This window comes from Peromyscus maniculatus, chromosome 17, assembly GCF_049852395.1.
Source record: "Peromyscus maniculatus bairdii isolate BWxNUB_F1_BW_parent chromosome 17, HU_Pman_BW_mat_3.1, whole genome shotgun sequence".
Classification (NCBI taxonomy): Eukaryota; Metazoa; Chordata; class Mammalia; order Rodentia; family Cricetidae; genus Peromyscus; species Peromyscus maniculatus.
The window spans coordinates 56,074,912-56,094,895 of NC_134868.1; the positions used below are offsets into that span (position 1 = coordinate 56,074,912).

At 46.8% G+C, this 19,984-nt stretch overlaps 1 protein-coding gene across 7 annotated transcripts in view; it reads right to left on the minus strand.

Moving 5' to 3' along the window:
• Positions 1 to 19,984, minus strand: part of Dlgap2 (DLG associated protein 2) — a 746,370-nt gene that overhangs the window by 130,930 nt on the left and 595,456 nt on the right. For all 7 annotated transcript variants that reach the window (XM_076553682.1, XM_042262958.2, XM_076553680.1 and 4 more), the window contains one exon: positions 12,512 to 12,577. In XM_076553682.1, coding sequence (XP_076409797.1) covers positions 12,512 to 12,577 — 66 coding nt within the window. The remainder of the gene's footprint in view (positions 1 to 12,511; positions 12,578 to 19,984) is intronic.

A 19,984-nucleotide genomic window follows, 5' to 3' on the forward strand; every position in this document is an offset into this window, starting at 1 on the left:
AATTTGAATTTTTACCAAAGAATGCTAAAAAACAGCCATACACTGGTCCAGTGAATCTTCAGAATGTACTAGAGCTTGAGGAGGTCTCTTCATGCACACAGGGTATTCAGGCATCTGCATTCAGACATTTCAGAATCATCATCAGAACAATTTCTTGGCTAGATCAATTTCTACGCTACTTGTTCTTAACAACCTGGGGGTTTTCCTTGTTGGTTCAGGTTGTTTACAGTTGGGACTTCACTTGTGAATGTGTAGGAGTCACAGAACAACTCCTGGGTTTGGAGGCTGGGGTTCAGTGTTCTCTGCTCAGCTTTAGATTGGAAAAGCCTCAGAGGGTCGGATGGAAGTGTCCTGTGTTCACTACTGAAGCATGCCTTTCCCTACCACCATCCCCGGCACTCAGTTAGCACACTCTGTTATGATGAATTTGGCTATTTAACTGGAGAGTCTCCTCTTATGAAATTGTGCAAAAGAAGCAACTTGAGTCATGTTGTCATGGTAGGTTATAAAATTCATGAGTTATTTAAAGAGACTTTATTGCTGTCTTTGAAATGTTTGTGTTGAGCTCAGGTTCTCTTCTGCGTGGGATCTGTGCAGTGTGAGCAGGTGACCTCAGATGCGTGTGTCTACTCCCCTCCTTCTCCTGGGAGACAGGGAAGAGATAGGCTAAGGAGACCTCAGGTCTCAGTCCTTCCTCTGAGTCAGACAGCTCTGATCACAGGGGACTTCTAGAGATGGTGAGTTAAATGTCCAATTAGTGCTAATTATAGCTGGTTAACCATTGTTTATCTTATGTCACAGTCAGGGTTTTTGTTAAATGTTAATAAAACTTGGAGAGTATTATTTCTCTTTTCAGTTCCTAACCAGATTTAAGGGTTCACACTTGTTCACATAGCAGATTAGTTATTATAAACTGCAAGTTCTCATTTCCAAGGAAACTGGTTTCTTACTAAGGAAGTTTCACATTTGTAGCAAAAATGCTGGTGCTTCCATTATGAAAAAGGTCTTAAGCTGAATTAACTAATGGACTCAGATGAAACATTGAGAGATTTATACTGAGAATTTAGTCAACTCACAGATGCATGCCAAATTGATTTAGCAAGAAAACATGCATTGCATGTATATTGGTTCTGTGTTTGTTCCAAGCACACCTTTTTTTATTAATTAGATAACACCTGATTCAATCCCATGTGTCAAATACACTGAATGCTGTGTATAAGCTGGATAGTAGAGAAGCATGGGTACTAGAAGACCCCACAAGGCCTCTCTTAGCTCACACCCGGAATAGTCACTCACCCATTAGTGACCGTGGACAAAGCTCTAGTGTTGTACACTCCCACTCTCCTGACTAGTGACTACTGGACAGTCATTCACTATACTCACAGGCTTGCCTGGAATGGAACATGCTGACCCAGGGTGCCCGGATCATACAAGGTGCTCATGTAATACTCCTTGATAAGCACCTGGGACCTTTTCACCCCTGCCACTCCTTTCATGGAAGCCCAGACACATCAAATCTGACTATACTTAGATAGTCAGACTCTCAAAATCTACATCTGCTGCTTTACTTTCCCACAAACTACAAAGTTTCCCAGAAGTTGAGGATGTGGTGGCAAATCCTGGCTTCCTGCTCCTGCAGAGACCTTTGCTTGGGTCTGGAAGCCATTCTCCCCAAGCACGGCCAGCATCTTGTACACCATCAAACGTGCCATTACTCTCCAGAGAAGGCCCACCCAATTCCATCTGTTTCCATCTGGAGGATAAATACCTTGCACAAATGTGATCTTGGTTTTGAACACTCATTTTACGGTAGCCTGCCAATAACTTGAACAAGAAGCAAACACCTGGTTGTAGAGGGTATTCCAGATATAAAAACGGCATGCGAGTCCAGGTTTTCAGACATTTCAATTTGCAAAGGGCCTCAGTCATCGTGGAGGAAGCAAGACAAGTGCCTGATGGGGGCACTGAGCCATCTTCCTTGCACTGTGTCTACACTGTATTCCTGCAACTCTGATTGCACTGACTGCTGGTGATGTCAGAACATCTGGCCATAGGGCAACAGCGATGCAGAGACAGTGGCAGTGAGCCATACCCTGTCCTAAGGTCTTGGTTTTTCAATCTATCTATCTATCTATCTATCTATCTATCTATCTATCTATCTATCTATCTATCTATCTATCTATCTATCTATATCACCCATCTATCTATCATGTATCTATGTACCTATGTATGAATCTAAGTATCTATGTATCTGTCTATGTATCTACCTACCAACCTATCTATCTACTATATGTCTGTCTGTCTATCTATCTATCTATCTATCTATCTATCTATCTATCTATCTATCTATCATCTATCTCTCTAGTGTGTGTATGTACTATGGTGGACAAGGGACAAATTGTAGGAGTCGGTGTGCAATGCTTGCTTCATCTGAAATGATGCCTTTCCATGGGATCAGAGCTAGGTGCAGAAGACACACTTCTGTCCATACAGCTCAGGTAGTACATCCAGCACTCAGAAATGCAGACAGAGGTACCCACCTCTGGTGTTCACACCTGAGATTAATAGGCAAGTGGGCCTCAGAGATGCATGAGAATGTGGAAGTCACTGTCAGGCAGAGTGCACCTGAGGCTCTAATCTGGCTGGCTGACTAGTCACGGAGGGAAGGGAGGGAAAGGGAGTCCCCAGGGCACACACCCTCTGGTGTTAGTCTTGTCTCTTACTGACAAGACAGGTACAGCTTACAAATTGGGGATCTGTAAACACCGGGGACCTCGCTGACTGAGCACAGTCCACCAAGGACTTGCAGCTTGCATTGGTCTCTCTCCTTTCTGAAGGACTCTAGGGGAATCATATAAAGTTGTTTTTCCTTTACTTTGCAAGGGCCTGCAGTTGAAAACAGCATCTGGCTGATGCTCCCAAGGAATCCTGAGTCATCTCTCCCTCTTGGCTCATCCTCTCTGTCTTCTGTCTCCAGGGCCTGGTGAGCATACAGGCCACCTGTTCCAGCCCTGGTCATGACATGACCTCCAGCAGAGCACAGCCGTGTGTGGTCCCTCTGGAGCTCTGCTTCAGAAGGTTAACCCAGCAGCCAGCACCACGCCATACCCAATGTTGTATCATCCTGAACTTGGTCTTCAACATTCCCAGATGGACCCTGGGATGACTTCCCTACTGTGACTGCAGGTATATACACAGAGCTTATGCATCCATCCCCAAATCAAACCATTGCCCACAGGAGACCCCTTCCACCTCAGGCTCAGCTCCGACTGCCTATCTATATACACAGGCCTAGTGGCCTCTAGGGACACCATGACTTCCAGAAAGCCACTCATTCCTGCAACTGTCCTTGTTGCTTTCCTGTACCTTCTTGGGTCTCAGCTCTAACTTGATTGCTGGAACCTTTTCCCTTCCCAGACTCGACTATGCGCTAACTCTCCTTACAAGTCCTCTGTTGCACTGAGCTGCCAGCCTGTCCTCTGCACTGCCATGCCGACTCTGTAGCTGAAGCATGAGGGAAGGAACCAATGAAGGTCCTGAGGGGCGAAGGGAGTCTGAAGCACCACACTGGCCAGTGGTTGAGGCTCAGTGCAGCCGGAAACTGACACTTGATAACAGAGTGCCAGTCAACGAAGACTCCACTCTCCGGACTTCCCTAAGCATTCCACATGCCCGCCTTTAAATTCTATTTTAATTTCTTCACATGGGGACAAAACTGCAAAATGGAGTTATGAGCTGGGCGTGATGGTTTACAGCTGTCATTCCAGCCTCTGGGAGGTTGAGACAGGAGGGCTGCTGTAAGTTTGAGGCCAACCTGGGCTACACAGCAAGAACCTGCTCCAAAAAAAAAAAAAAAAGTTGAAAATTTAAAAATTAAACTAAAATGGAATAATGAAAATAAGTACTCTTGAATTACCCAACTGGACCTCCCCTGGGTAAGCTTCCCACTCCTTTTCCACGGCATATGACAATACTGTGTCCCATATCACACACAGGGTAGGGGCTTTCTCTGGAGATAGCGTTCTGTAATCCCATTGGTGGTCTAGGGACCAGGAAGCCATAGAGTAAAACCGTTTGGAGGAGGAGGAGGAGATGGGGCAGGGCTGTGTGAGGCAGAACTGGGGATGCTTGGTTGTTGGGGTAGAGGCTAAGTGAGGGCCCTAAAGAGGATGGTTACCTTCCTGACAGAAGGATGGTACTCTACTACTTCCACGGACTCTAGAAACTGAGCTGAAGAATAAGTGTGAGCATTTAAAAATGTTACAAAGCTATGTGGTTATTGTCTTTGTTACTATGATGAAATACCCCGATTACATAAAGAAAGAATGGTCTATTTTGGCTCTTAGGTCACATTACAGTCAATACATGGTGAGGAAGTCAAGCCAGCAGAGGTTTGGTCACATGACATCTATGATCAGGAAAGAGAGTGATACTTGTATGCTGTTGCTCAGCTCCCTTTCTCCACTTACACAGTCCAGGATCCCATCTGGGGAATGGTGCCACCCAAAGTGGGCAGCATTGCCTACCTCAACCAACACAAGATAACCTCCCAGAGGCCTGCTCTTCAGTGGTCCTAGATTCTGTCAAGTTGTTAGTTAAGGCTAACCATCACAGATATCTATGCCTGCTTATAAAAGAACACTGACATGGTTGTCTGAAAGGGTGTCCTTGTGAGATAAGGTAAGCATCCTCATTACTGTGGGGCATTCATGCACTGAGTACTAGACATATTAAGATGAAGCTGTGTAAGGTCTCATGGTGTGAAGATGTCTTTTGTTCTATTTTCATGTGTGTTATGGGCATGTGGAGGTGTGAGGTGGATATTGAAACTCATCATTGATTATGCTTCTACCCTAATCAATGAGGCAGAGTCTCCCAATCAAAACCAGAGTTTGCCAGTAGCTTATTTTGTTAGCCAGCTTGCCCTGGGGGCATATCTCCTGTTTCTGCCTTCTGAGGCTAGATTTACAGGCAGACTGCCATACCCACCCAGTACTCACATGAATTCTGGGTATCCAAACTCTAGTCCCTACACTTAGGCTGTAAGCACATAACCACTGAGCCATCTACTCAGCCCTGAAGATTTCACAGTGTGTATGGTTGCCCTAGAACAGACTCTTAATATCAGGAGGTGTCATGTTAATGTATTTCAAAGTTGCAATGTGAGCAAGCCCTCCCACTTTTAGTGTTAGGTTTCATATGTAGTATGATTTTAAGAATCTTATATCTTGAAAGTTCTTTTCCCACTTTACTTTGCCAATAACCTATCAATACAAACTGTGTATGCTCATAACACTCCTCATAAACATCAACAAGCCACAAGTCCTTTACAGTTCAACACAATACGCCAGAAAGTGAAGAAACATCACTTTTAGAACTAGAGCTAGCCTTCCATATTATGGGGGGATGGCTCCAGGAGCACCGAGAACACCCAGCAATAACGTCCAAGCTCCAAGTAGGACACACAATGTAAACGCCAAGCAAAGAGTTGCTATGTCTATTGTTTTTTTGGAAAAGGACAAGAAAGGAATCTGCATGCGTTCATCACAGGTGAAATGATTCTCAAATACTCTCCAGCTGTGGTTGGTTGATTCCACAAGTGAGGACGGCCAACTATAACATCTTATGAAATAAGCCAAATCTCACAAAAGTCACCGGGAGATCAGTTTAATACCCAAGGGTGTATTAGTTAATTTTCTCATTGTTATGACAAAATGCCTGTCAAAAGCAACTTAAGGAAGGAGGAAGGAAGGAGGGAGGGATTGATGTTGGCTCTCAGTTTGAAGGCCATAGTCCATCATGGCGGGGAAGGCACTGCAGCGGAGTGTAAGGTAAAACTGCTCACACCGAATCCTCAGGTGGAGCAGAGAGATAATGCTGGTGCTCAGGTCACTTTCTCTCTCCTTTCTTCCTTTTCATTCAGCCTGGGATCCTGGAGCATGGGACAGTGCATCCAGAGAGTCTTTCTCCTCATTCACAGATATCTCTGGAAACATCCTTATAGATACACCCAGACATGTGATACCTCAGTGATTCTGGATCCAGTCAAGCTGATAGGGCAGATCAACCATCAGAGAGCAGCTTCCATAGAGATGGATTTTCTGGGAAAAGCAAGTTTCCATCTTCATTGCAGTCAATTGTCAATGAGTCCCATCAGTCCCAGTTACCAACACTGGAGGTATATGCTGTAGAAACCTGTATCCTCCTGAACCCTGCAGCTCTGTATCACAGGATTATATGTCATACAGGAGCATCAGAGAGTTCAGATGCTCTCAAATGGAAGAGACACTTATTCAGACAAGAGTTTTAGAAAACACCCTTTACTAAAGTAAAACATAAGAATATCTTAGTTTTTTTCCAGTTGATTGGAGTCTTCTCAACTGGAAACATCACATGGAAGGTTCCTAAAGAACCCTGGGTGCATATTATCATCACATGGGATGGGTGAACCAGTGCAATATTTCTGGGTGCCCTTCTAAAGGAAATAAAGTTGGCATGTTTAAATGATACCAACACTTCAGTGTTCACTGACACTGTTCACAATAGCTAAGAAATAGAAACAACCCAGTACCCATCAATAGATGAGAGAACCAATAAAATGTATGCATATGCATCCACAGTGGAATACTATTCAGCCTCAAAAAGGACAGGAGCCCTACCATTAGTGACAACATAGAATAACCCAAAGGACATCATGCAAAAGGAACCAAACCAGACAGAATGACAAGTACCTCATGGCCCCACATAGATGCGTCACCTTTAAAAGTTGATCTTGGAGAGTTGAGGACAGAATGTAGCCACCAGGGGCTAGGTAGAGAGTAGGGAGATGCAGTGGCAGAAATCTCACCATCTGGACCGTAACTATAGTGGCACATTGTATACTCGTAGAAAGATGCTACAAGATTAGTTCTTAATTTCCTCATCACAGAAAATATTCAAGTATGTGAGGTGACAGGTTAATGGTCTGGATTTAATCATTATTCAACTTAACTGTATATTGATAGTCACACCATATGTTGCAATGTATATAATTTTTAATTTTCAATGTTAACTTAGGAAAATAACAAGCAAAGAGAAGACAAATGCAGGGTTTCCTTCAGCAAAAAGGCAAGTAGAGGGATCTCTGGAGATAGCAAGCCCCAGGCACTGCCCATCAGATGCAGCAGGGCTCCACAGCCATGGTGCCTTAGTTAGGTTTTATTGCTATGCTAGAATGCCATGACCAAAGCGACTCGTGGAGGCAATTGTTTGGCTTACACTCCTGCCTCACAGTCCATCATAGAGGAAAGTCAGAGCAGGAACTAGAGGCAGGAATCAGAGGCAGGAATTGAAGCAGAGGCCACGGAGGGACACTGCTTACTGACTGGCTCCTCGTGGCTGGCTTAGCCTGCTTTTTTTATACAACTCAAGGCCACCTGCCCATGGGTGATACTGCTCATGGTGAGCTGGGCCTGTCACATTCATCATTTATCATTAATCAAAAAATTCACTACAGACTTGCTTACAGACTATCTGATGGAGGCACTGTCTCAACTTAGGTTTCTCTTTTCAAATAATTATAGCTGTGTCATTTACAAAACAAAACAAAACACAAACAAAAAACCCCCACAAAAGACTCAAAATAAACTCAACAAAAGCAAAAACTACCAACTAACTAGCATAAATGACTCCTTGTCAACTCGACACACAAACTTATCACTTATTAAACCAGGACCTTTCCTTTCTGATCTATATCTAATATTAAATATCAATATCAGAATATAAAACACATATCAGCTTTTAAAAATCCCATAGTCTCCCAAAATTCAAACAGTTAAAAAAAATTCCCTCTCAATTATCCAGAGTCTCTCCACTGTGGGCTCCCGTAAAATCAGAAACGGGTTAAGCAAGTTCTTCCTCCTGGAGGGAAGGATGAGTGTGGAGTCTCAGTCAAAGCAAAGGCCCACAGGGCAAAAAGCTCAAGCTTGACATCTGGAATCCACTTGGATCCTCTGGGCTCCAACGGGCCTGGACAGCTTCACTTCTCTGGCTCTGCCATCCACAGCACACACAGCTTGTCCCCTAGGCTCAGGCAGGCTCCGCTCCACAGCTGCTGTTGTCTTTGGCAGTCAACACATGGCACTGGCATCTCCAAATGCTGGGGTCTCCACCGCCACTGGCTTGCACCCTCACCAGTAGCCTCTCCTGAACTCTCTTCAGAGACTCTGACCCTGACACGTGGTGCCAAGCCTCAACTTCTCTCCATGACCCCTTCAATGCTGGGTCTTCTACTGCACCTTCCCCCGTGGCCTCTTGCCACCAATGCCAAGCGCCAATGGCTCTCCATGACCCTGTCACGCCTTCAAGACTAGCAGTACCTGAGTAACGCTCACACATCACCAAGTGGGGCTGCCGATATGTTGTACATTCCTGGTCAGCTCGGGACCACAGCTTCTGTGGGCTGACTTTGAGGAAACACTCTCCAGAAGATTTCACCTCAGTGATACTGGTCTCTTCTTAATCACAGCTTAGCCCCCACTGACCAGTACCAATTGTCCCAGGAAACCAGAGGCTTCACTTTAATGGTTATGAACTCTTGTTAATCACACACAATTCTGCAGCCCCAGCTGACCAGAACCACAGATCCCCCCTCCCTCTTTTTTTCCCTGAGACAGGGTTTCTCTGTGTAGCTTTTGGAGTCCATCCTGGAACTCGCTCTGTATACCAGGCTGGCCTCAAACTCACAGAGATCCACCTGCCTCTGCCTCCTGAATGCTGGGATTAAAGGCGTGCGCTGCCACTGCCCAGCTGAACCACAGATTCTTAATCGAAAATATTTTAACAGCCCCATAGGGCCTCTCAAACTTCTCTCTGAAACTTCTTAAGCCAGGCCTCCATTGTCTGTACTACTTCTACGTTACATTCTAAGATCCCACAACAACCTATTAAGCTCTGTGGTGGTTTGAAAGAAAATGGCACCCAAAAGGAGTGGCACTATTAGGAGGTGTGACCTTGTTGGAGGAAGTGTGTCACTGTGGAGGTGGGCTTTGAGGTCTCTTTCTCAAGCTTCTCTCAGTGTGACAGTCAGTTGACTTCCTGTTGCCTGAAAGATGTAGCACTCTCAGCTCCAGAACCACATCTGCCTGCTCACTGCCATGCTCCCCTTCATGATCATAATGGACTGAAATTGTAAGTGAGCCACCCTCAATTAAATGTTTCCTTTATAAGGGTTGCCATGGTCATGCTGTCTCTTCACAGCAATAAAAACCCAAACTAAGACAAGTTTTGAACACTCAATATCTTTTCTAGCCCAAAGTACCGAAGTCCATTCACAAAATCCTCTGAAAAACATGGTCAGGTCGGTCACAGCAATATCCCATGCATGTAGGACCAATTTCTGCCATAGTTAGGTTTCTATTATTATGATAGAGCACCATGACCTAAAGCCACTTGGGAAGAAAAAGTTTTATTTGGCTTACACTTCCACAACACAGTCTACCATAGAAGCCTGTCAGGACAGGAATTGAAGCAGGAACCTGCTGTGGGATGGTCTGTATGTCAAATTACTTTGATTGGTCAATAAATAAAATACTGACTGGCCAGTGGCTAGGAAGGAAGTATAGGCGGGACTAACAGAGAGGAGAAAAGAAAGAACAGGAAGGCAGAGGGAGTCACTGCCAGCCGCCATCATGACAAGCAGCATGTGAAGATGCCAGTAAGCCACAAGCTATGTGGCAAGGTATAGATTTATGGAAATGGATTAATTTAAGATATAAGAACAGTTAACAAGAAGCCTGCCACGGCCATACAGTTTGTAAGCAATATAAGTCTCTGTGTTTACTTGGTTGGGTCTGAGAGACTATAGGACTGGTGGGTGACAAAGATTTGTCCTGACTGTGGGCCAGGCAGGAAAACTCTAGCTGCAGGAATCTAGAGGCAAGAACTGAAGAAGCCACAGAGGAATTCTGTTCACCGGCTTGAGGAGAATGGCTTTGCTCAGACTGCCATCATCTACAACCCAGGACCCCCAGCCTGAGGTGACACTTGCACATCAGTCATTAATGAAGATGCCCTACAGATGTGCCCACAGACAATCTGCAGGAGAAATTTCCCCAACTGAACTTCTTCTTCCCAAATAACGAACTTCTTCTGTCAAGTTGATAAAAACCCTAAGCAACACACATGGGATCTGAAGGGGGGGCGCTGGGATCTGGGGGTTCAGACAGGGCTCCCTGAACATCCGCTTCTCTTCGGGGCCTGACAGTGTTGTACAGGCACAAGCTTACTCCCCTCCTCCAGACCCCCAGAAAGCCCACTTGTGCTTTTCCTAAATCTGTGACATCCCCCCGCCTCCTGCCCTCTACTCCACTTCAAACAGGAACCCTGGGAGAAGGTGGAAATCAGCAATCACCACCCCCCACACCCCCTGCTTCTTTGTTCCCGAAGCTTCCAGAACTGACTGCTCCTTCGCATCCTCACAATGACCAGTGGCACTCTATCCCTGATCAGAAGGGTGGGGCCCGAGGACAGGGAGCTTAGGTTTCTCATGTAGATACACGAGATGGGAGCAGAGCGGGAGAGACCCTGGCACACTGTGCTCATGTAGCTCTGTGCACAGCAGCTCAACTACTGAGACAATAAAATGGCTCTTGATGGATGAGCCGAGGAGCACAATGCAGCCCAGACACTGTGGGATGGATATTACTCGGCTCTAAATATGAAATCCTGCCACATGTTACCACAGAATAATCTTGAAGACATCATGCTGAGTGAAACAAGCCAGTCTCTTAAAGACCAACACAGTGTGACCCCACACATTAAAGTTCCTAAGTGTAGGCACATCCATAGACACAGAAAATAGGGATGGTGGGTCCTGGGGCTGCTGAATGGGGACACAGTTTCAGTTGGGGACAAGTGGTAAGCTCCGTAGACACACAGGGGTGGCAGTTGCATACTGTGAGCGTATCATGCCCAAAACTCTACAACAACAACGGAATTAATGGGCGTGGTCAATCCTGTTCCGCCTCTGGCATCATGAAGTGCTTCTACTCCAGCAGCCAACCTGTGCCACACTCTCCGCACGTGATAACAACCCCAGCTTCAGGCCTCAGCATTGCTCTCTGTGATTCTGGGATAAGCCAATCCTCCTCAGCCTAGGCAAACACTGGCTCCTGGCTTTCCTGAGATCCACACTCTAGCTAGATTCCTGTAGAGAGGCTGGGGATCTTGATGTTCTTCATCCATACCTGTCCCTGGAGACCAATGCGCCAAACCACAAGCTCCTGCTGCCTGGAAAACTGGCCCTTGGGGGAAAATTCCCACTTGTTTTGTCTGTCACAGGGAAAATGGGGAATTGCTGCTGCAATGGCCATTTCCGGTCTCAATGAGATAAACCATGTATCTGATGCTCTTCTGGTGGGCTCTAGAGCCCCCCTACTACCATGGGTTCCCATTCTGTTGCAGACCTATACACCTACTCTATAAGTTTAAGCTAAAAAGCAAGCTATTTTGGAATGTGGACGGGGCAAGGCTTTCGTTAAAATACACCTCAGTTCATGCAAAGTGGGCCCCCTGAGTATCCAGTATTCCTTTATGTCAACAGACAAGCCACACAGTCCTCACATGTGGTGGTCTGAAGAAAACTAAGAAAAATCCCTATGGAAAGGTTTGCTGAGATGGGGTGTGATGGCTCAAATCTGTAAACCCCAGCTCTCAGGAGCTTGTGGTAGGAATGTTACACGCCTGGGCTGAAGTATAAAACTCTGTCTCCACAAACAAACAAGTCGGGGCTGACTCCACGACGTACCTGTGTAGCCTAACGGTCTGGAGTCATTCAGGGAGCACCTGGCCCTGCAGGTCTACACCCAGAATATGAAGTAGGACAGAGCCCGGAGCCACACAGGGGGTCTCTGACTGATGTTTGATGTTGGAGTTACTCAACTTTCTGCATCTCTGACCGTGGTGGCTGCCCTGATGAGTGGAAGGCGAACTCCCTCTCAATTGACCAACCCCCCAAAGTGGCACCAGCCCCTTGTGCCTGGAGTGACATCAAATGGTATTCCCACATGGGGCTGACCTGAGCACTTGGGGAGGAGGGGCCAACAGTCACTCTTGTTCTCCAGGAGAGAAGGGACCCGATGAGCCAGCATCTGCCTCAGCCTGCGTTGTGCTGGCCCAAGGGCATCAACTTCTTCCAGGGAAGAGTGGAACTGCTTGCTTCCTTAGAGCAAAGGAAGGCAGGTTCCAGCCCAGAGTCAGAGGAGGGTTTTTTCCTACATGTAGCCTCTGCATTCTTATGTCTTTAACCTATCAACACGAGGGCCCAGGGAATTCCTTTCTCATAAGGGACTCACAAGTTGTTTACTATTGAAACACATCAGCATGGCTTCTTGCTTCTCACTGGTACCATCTCCCAGGCCTGATGTGCTTAACAAGTTTAGTGTGAGTTTCCCAGTGATGGGGTGTGATAAAGTGAGCAGGATTCTGGGCAGTCATTGCAACTCCCAAACCCCCACCATCCGATTTACTCTACCTATGTCTTCTTCTGCTGGTCCCGGGAAGCTGAGGCCCGGCTGGGCCAAGTCTCCTCCTTCTTCCTCTGCAAGACACAAGCGAAGACATGCTTACTAGTGTTCCGCTGAAGCTGCAGCCATTCTCCATGCCTGAGACCCTTGACAGGCACTGTGGTTCACGCACAGAGACACTTTTCTGTTTCTTCTAATATTCGTGCTCAGAGCTCAGTGTTTTGCACTAACAACCTCAGAGCGACTGTCACTTTCTGTAACAGCCCCGAGATCCCACTTGTGCCCCCCCCCCCCGTTCCTCTTTGAGGTCCCTGCACAGTCAGCTTTTGCAAACACACCTCAGCTTCCCCACATAACTTCGGGTTTATCTTGTTAGCACCGGTATAGACTGTTGAGATGGCCTGAGCATTGCTGGTCTGGTTTCCTTGGATCAGTCACATCCTAAGGAATCTGAGTCATCCCCAAAGAGAATCCCCCACTCTAGTGATTGCAGTTGTATGCATGCCATTCTTACACGTTCAAAGTCTGCAGTGGCTGCTGCAATGTGTCCTGTAAGTTCATTCTGGGTGGGTTTGGCTAGCAAATCAATATCTCCTTTTGTGAAAGGCTAGCCTGGGCTCCTATGCTCACTCTTAGTGGCTTTCTCTATCTGGTGCAGCAGAGATGCTGCTGCATTAGCATGGGCTACCACATGGTCATGACACCAGGGTCATGTCAGCTCTCTACCCTGCAAATATGGGGATACTGGGTGGGAAGGTGAATGCATGTGTATTCATATCCAATCCGTCCCCAGGGAGCTGCACTGGGTATCTGCACCCCACCTCCATCTCTGCACAGGACTCTAGAGTCTGGTTTTAGGAGCTGCCATGCACCCACATGTGCTGAGCTCAGTGTCTGGCTGCCCTGCATTGATATGTGATTGGCAATATGCAGTGCTCATCTGAACACGGCGACGCAGCTCAGAGGATCTCCTGTACCACATTGCACACATATAATTGTCTCTATACCCATGGGGTGTGTATCAAAATTACAGCATCATGTATACACAGATTCTGGCATACATTTAAAAATATAAAATTGCATTTTTAGACTCTAGTATTTGTGCATTCATGGAGGGCTTCCAACATTGGTGGGGAGGCTCTGAATCTGAATATACACCTCTTCTGGCATTGAACACCACCAATCATGTTATAGTGTGAACACAATCCATATGAGTGTCTCATGATTGGATCTACATACTTCACTATCATTACCCCGAGTCAGCTCATCACCACTTGTTACTTCATAGAAAGAACTAGGAAGAAAGAGGCAGGTTTGTCATGGAGATGCTAGAGTGTCCTCACATAAAGATGAAGTCAAATGTCATTTCATGGGTTCTCCTGACACTGAGAAAATAAAGGTATACAGTAATGACCATTGGATTCAGGTTCAGTGTTTCATTAAAACGGTTCATTGCAACTTTGTAGCCATCTACGTAGCCTTTCTGCCTGGCCAACAGTGCTTTCTACATACTTTCCCATGTTTCCCTACTAGCAGGTAGACATGCCTACTAGGGAGACGGTGGGTCCTGAGACCCCACTAAGGACTAGCAACCCAGACCCAGCACCGTAGCCAGTGCTAACCGAGGACAGTCTCCTTGGAGACAACTCCTACAGAGCATTATCTCAAAGCCAGAAGGAACTCTGCGACAGACCCACAGACTTCAATCTCACACATTCCCCCATTTTAAACACACATGCATATGCAAAGTAAGAGTTTTAACAAGGACGATTTGGATGTGAGCTAACGGTACATTGTTGAATGCTTAGATAACAACAACGCTAAGAAAACAGACAGAGAGAGCGTATGGAAAGGACAACAGCCTGCACACTGAGCACACCATGGCGCTGGTGTCACAGCTCACAGCCCTCAAGGGGGAAAGCGACTGTTTACTCGGAGAACAATACCCCAAGGAGGGTGGGCAGGTGAGTTTTACGGCCAGCTCTGAATTTTTGGCACAGGACTGACTGTATAATTTCCCTTGGCCCCTGTTGTTCAGATTATGCTAACAGGAAGTCTTGGTATGTGGTTCATCTAAGGCCACGGGTGGAAGGTGAGCATACAGAAGGTCTTCGTGTCTGGTGTCACCTCATAGCTAACAAAGCTTACCTTGGTGTAGATATGATATATGATGGCCCTTCCATGTCCAACCAGGCATTAGATTTTCAGGCCAGGTTTTATTTCTACCACAGTCCTACTCCAAGTCCTGATCTGTGCAGGCAAATGTCCTGCTCTAATGGAAGGCCACAGATAAGACGAAGGTCCTTGTCTTTCCCCTCCCTACAGTTCCACGGTCTGTACAGTGGGCACCAATGGGTGAGGGGTGGGATGGATGACTGAGACAGGAAGGATGCAAAGCATTGCCAAGTCAAATGGCCATTCTGATTATATCAGGGGTCCCATATCTGTCCCTTTATGGGCTAAAAGACTGCAAACACTGACTGATCAGCACCTCTCTCTCTCTGTTTCTCTCTCTCTGTTCTCTGTGTCTCTGTCTCTGTCCCTTTCTCTCCTCCCCTCTGTCTTTATACTTATTAAAGGAAACTGCTTCACTCCAACTTTAACACAAAAGGTGAGCCATACAATCTAAGAGACAAGCGGTGGCCGGGCAGGAGAACAATGGTGCCATTAGCCGGGCTCTCACGCATTCCGAATCTGGGTGATTGCAAGCCTCCTTGACCCAGCCTCCTCATCTTCCCATGTTCAAGGCCAATAGATCTTAGACAGGGAGACTGTGTGTGGGATTAATCAGTGCTATAAAATTAATAGTGCCCATATCTGACACCGTGCTCAATTTTCTACCACATTCTTAACAAAAATAGGAACGTGCTCTCTACTGAAGGTTCCAAAAGCCACTCGCTCATCCATTAGACCGAATCTAATGAGCATCGGTCCACACTGAGGACACGTCACCATCCTGGCTCTTTGAGTTTTCTCTCTTCACATTGCTCCCTTGTAATGTTTTCTGGCTAAGTTTACTTTATAACTTATTTTTCTTTCACACTGGAACTCCATGCTGGCTGTGCTTGGAAGAGTGCAACCGGAGACTGTCTGAGTCCCTTCTGTGTGGGAACAGGCCTTTCTAAAGTTCTGTCACAGTCCCTCTTCCAACGTTCAACCCTCCAACTCCGGGAAAAGTGCTTCTCCCAGATGCTGCAGCAGGAAGGAGCTGTGGACAAGGTGTTTCCAGAGCATCCATATGACAACAGACAGGTGATGCCATCCTCCAGACTGGGGGCACAGTTTCAACTTCTTCCCTCTCTGAATATGTCGCACATTTTCTCCTTCCTTTGGATACAAGGCACAGGTGTGTTTTCTCAGTTCTCTGAAGCCCATTGGAAGTTACAGGCAAAGGCTCTCCTGCATCACTAAGTTCTCAAGGTTCTCACACAGCTCTGACATGAGTGAAGACCACATCTAACAGGATGTGGCTCCATCTGGCACTGTAGGAGCACGCCGAGCTTGCTTTCACTTTTCACAGGATGGGGTGTCCAACAAGACTATCCACTCACATGTGGAGGCCACAGGCACCGTATGTGATGCCTAGGCATCATGGGACATCTGAGATGTCCGAGTTGTGAGTCACGGTATTCATCTTGGACACTAGCACTGCATATATCAGGATGGCCACTGTACAGGGACCAGCATAGAACCCGTGACCAGAGCTATGGGCTGAGCCTGGGTGACAGAGGCCTGTGCTGTGGTCCCTGTGCCAGCTGTCTCTCAGCCTGGTACAGGCAGCATCTCCTGTACCCAGAGGCTTCCGCGGGCACGGAGCCGCCTAACACAAGCGCCACTGTCTGCTCCTTGGTATGTGGCCTCTGGTGAGGCCTTGCCTTGGAGAGTCGGTAGAGAAGAGTGACCTGAACAGCCGCTGTTAACCATTTACAGATGCCCCTGCTGCCTCACTTTACTGTCTGGTCACTCAGTAGTCACACCGGGAGTCATCATCACCTCTCCTGCAGATGGAGAACAGAGACCTCATGGTTCCCTGCGGCACAGAGCTGACAAGCTACCATGAAGCATGGCCTCTGGGTCCAGATCCAGCCTCCATTACGCTTTCCTGTGGTGTCATCTGTGTGTGGGGTCTGCACTAGTGGTTCTCAACCCGTGAGTCTCAAACCCTTCGGGGGTCAAATGACCCTTTCACAGGGGTCACCAAAGACCATTGGAAAGACCATAGAAAATACAGGTATTTACATTATAAGTCATAACAGTAGCAAAACTACAGTCATGAAGTAGCAACGAAAATAATTTTGTGGTCAGGGGGTCACCACAACATGAGGAACTATCTTAAAGGGTCGCAGTCCTATAGACCATCCTATATATACTATATACATTACTGTAGAACCTGTGAAGAGCCAGAAGAAAGAAGAGACATTATTAGCAGTGCTCTTGAAAAACTGAGGTAAGAAACCAAGTGGCTTGGGACATCCATCACTCTTCCTGTCCTCTGGCTCCACCACTTCTCTGCTGACCCCAGGGCTGCATGGCACCAACCACTGTCAACGATGAGGGTGGGGTCAACCTAGAGACATGATGGAGTCAACCCAGAGAAGGGTGAGATCAATCCAGTGAGAATAGAGTAAATTCAGGGAGAGTGTGGAGTTGACCTGGGCAGAGTCAACTCAAGGGGGAGGAGCTATAACGTCCAGGTGGAGGGCAGAGTCAGCTCAGGTCAAGGTGATAAGCCAACCCAGGTAGAGGGCAGAGAAAGCTACAGGAGAGGGCATGCCAGCTAGGGGACAGGGCAGAGTCACTGAAGGCTCTTGGCTTCTCTTTGTTTCTAGAAGGTAGGCACTTCATTTAATTGCTGCACGATAGATTTTTGGTCCAGTGTCCATCTTCGTTCACACTGGTACTAAGATTCAGAACTTCTGCTGCTAAATTGAAGTGTCCAAACCTGACTGGCCTGCATCACTCAAGGCTGGGTGGGCCCTGTCCCTGACTCAGTTGTATCGCCCTCCCTTTCCTGGAGGATGGTTCTGTAAACTGTGTACTCCCGGTGTTTGAGCTTCTTCAGGGCTCTATGGCGGTAGGGAGGAGAGGTGCCTTTGCTGCTGTGGTGAAGCTTCTGAGCCCCAGACCTCTACTGTAGCCTTGGGCCTGCTCAGCACCTTGATGCCTGACTGGCACAGCCCTACCACATCCTTCAGTCTGGCACATTCTCTGCCTGCTGAGGACTTTGCTGTGGCTTTTCTGAGGAATCTCATCTTCTATTTTCTTATAAGGCAGAGATGGGAGAAGAGGGTCAGGCTGAGGTCAGAATTCTACCCGTGAACCATGCAAACACACATGTGTGACACGGCTCTTTGAGCCGTTCCCATGTCACCGCCCGTGGTTACCTCACATATCTCTTTTCATTTCAGATCTCTCGTGTGCTGTGTAGGGGGTTCTCTACAAGAGAAGTGACCTTACAGGTTGGGGATCTGTAACTACGTATGCCTCCTGGCATATCTGCCTGTATCCTTGCCTATGTTCATGAAACTCTCATCTCGGTGCATTATGTGGTCCTGGGGATGGGGCCGTTAAGCCCCTACCAGCCGGGGCATCCTGCTCTGGGTGAGCCACATGGGCCATGGCCATTACCAAGCTTGCAGGGAGCCGTTCACACCCAGTTTGCTGACTCTTTCACCTTGTTCCACAGACTAGTTTCTCTGTGTTCTCTGAAAAGTTTCCTCTGAAGACAGCACACTCAAGTCTACATTTTGGCCAATTTGCTAATGATAGCATTTGGAGGTTGCTTAAATGAAGGCTTCATCTCGGCTCAGCTAGTACAATGACGCTGATGAGTCTTAATGCTGGTTTCCTCTCGCATTCCAGCCACAGCTGCACCGCCAGGCTGCAGCCGGCCTCTGCCTCCACGAGAAGAACCAGGGCCTTTTATTTTCTTTTAATTTTTTTTGACAACACAGAGGGCTCATCATTCTATTTTGGACTGAAGATTGAGTCTCAGCTGAAGCTGCCCTGAAGTCTGCAGAATCTTTACCAGGAGTTCAATGTCACTTGAATCAGGCTAAGAGGAAAACTCAAAGGCCCTGATGAGGCCACTCCACTTGGCTGAAGATGACAAGGAGAGGCTCTCTCGCACGGCAGGTGGCATTCAGCACTGACAGCTGAATGCCAGCATTCCAACCCGCACATGGGAGGGTTGCCTCTGGTCTGGTTTCCCAGCTTTGAGGGTGGGTGGGTCTAGTTCGGGTAGCCTGACCTGACTGTGCCTTCAAACAGGCTTATAAAAAAGCTCCAACTAAAAGCAACACACACTTAATTTTGAATTTCTCTGGACAGGAGAGAGAGAGAGAGAGAGAGAGAGAGAGAGAGAGAGAGAGAGAGAGAGAGAGAGAGAAAGAGGAGCTGATGTTAAAAAGGCAGACTTTGTTATTTAAATGTCTGAAAGCTTCAAGAAGAGATTATGTGTCTTCAGTTAAACTTGAACACTATTCACTTGAAAAGTGACATTAATTATATTTTATATAACATGTTTTACATCCAAGTTCCAAATACATGAAGTGTTAAGTTCTTTGCACTACCTCAGTATTTAATAGGGTTTTACATCAAAGATGCTTTGAAGACATGCCTATCATGTCTGGGTAGAAAACACAGGTTCACAGCCAGAGCAAAGGTCATTTCACAAATTTGGGAAGCACGGTTGTTTAAATGGAGTCACTGCTGTTCCGGATGATGCCATGTGACAATCTCAGGGACCAGAGTGAGGGGTACTGAAACTGAACTTGCTCCTTGTCTGAGTCAGGAGTGGGCCTAACATCATTCACATTAGCAGGTCTGCCTTAGCCAGGATTTCTATTTCTGTGATAAAAAACACCACGACCAAATGCACCTTGAGGGGGACAGGAATTATTTTAGCTTACAGGTCTTGATCACAGTCCATCACTGAAGGAAGTCAGGGCAAGAACTCAAGCAGGGCAGGAACCTGGTGGCAGGACCTGAAGCAGAGGTCACATTACTTACCGGCTTGCTCCTCATGACTTGCTCAGCCTGCTTTCTTAGAGAAGCCAGGATGATCAGCCCAAGGGTGGCACCACCCAAAGTGACCTAGGCCCTCCCATATCAATCATTCATCAAGAAAATGTGCCATAAGTCTGCCCTCAGGCCAATCTGGTGGGAACATTTTCTCAATTGAGGTTCCCTCTTCCAAAATAATTCAACTTGTGTCAAGGGGGACATAAATCTAGCTAGAATAAGGTCCTAGGAAGGCTGCTGGACAATGTACAAGACCTCAGATATATCACATTTCAGGAATGTGAGTTTCGGAATAAGTATGAATATCCCATATAGTATGAGATGAATGTAACTGGGAGTCCATCATCATCAGTGGCTGAATATTGTCTGACTCTTCCTGCTTGCATGGAGGAGGGCCTGGGAAATTCCTTTAATGGCCACAGAGAAGAACCTGAGTGTTCAGGGCTGAGAGTCACTAG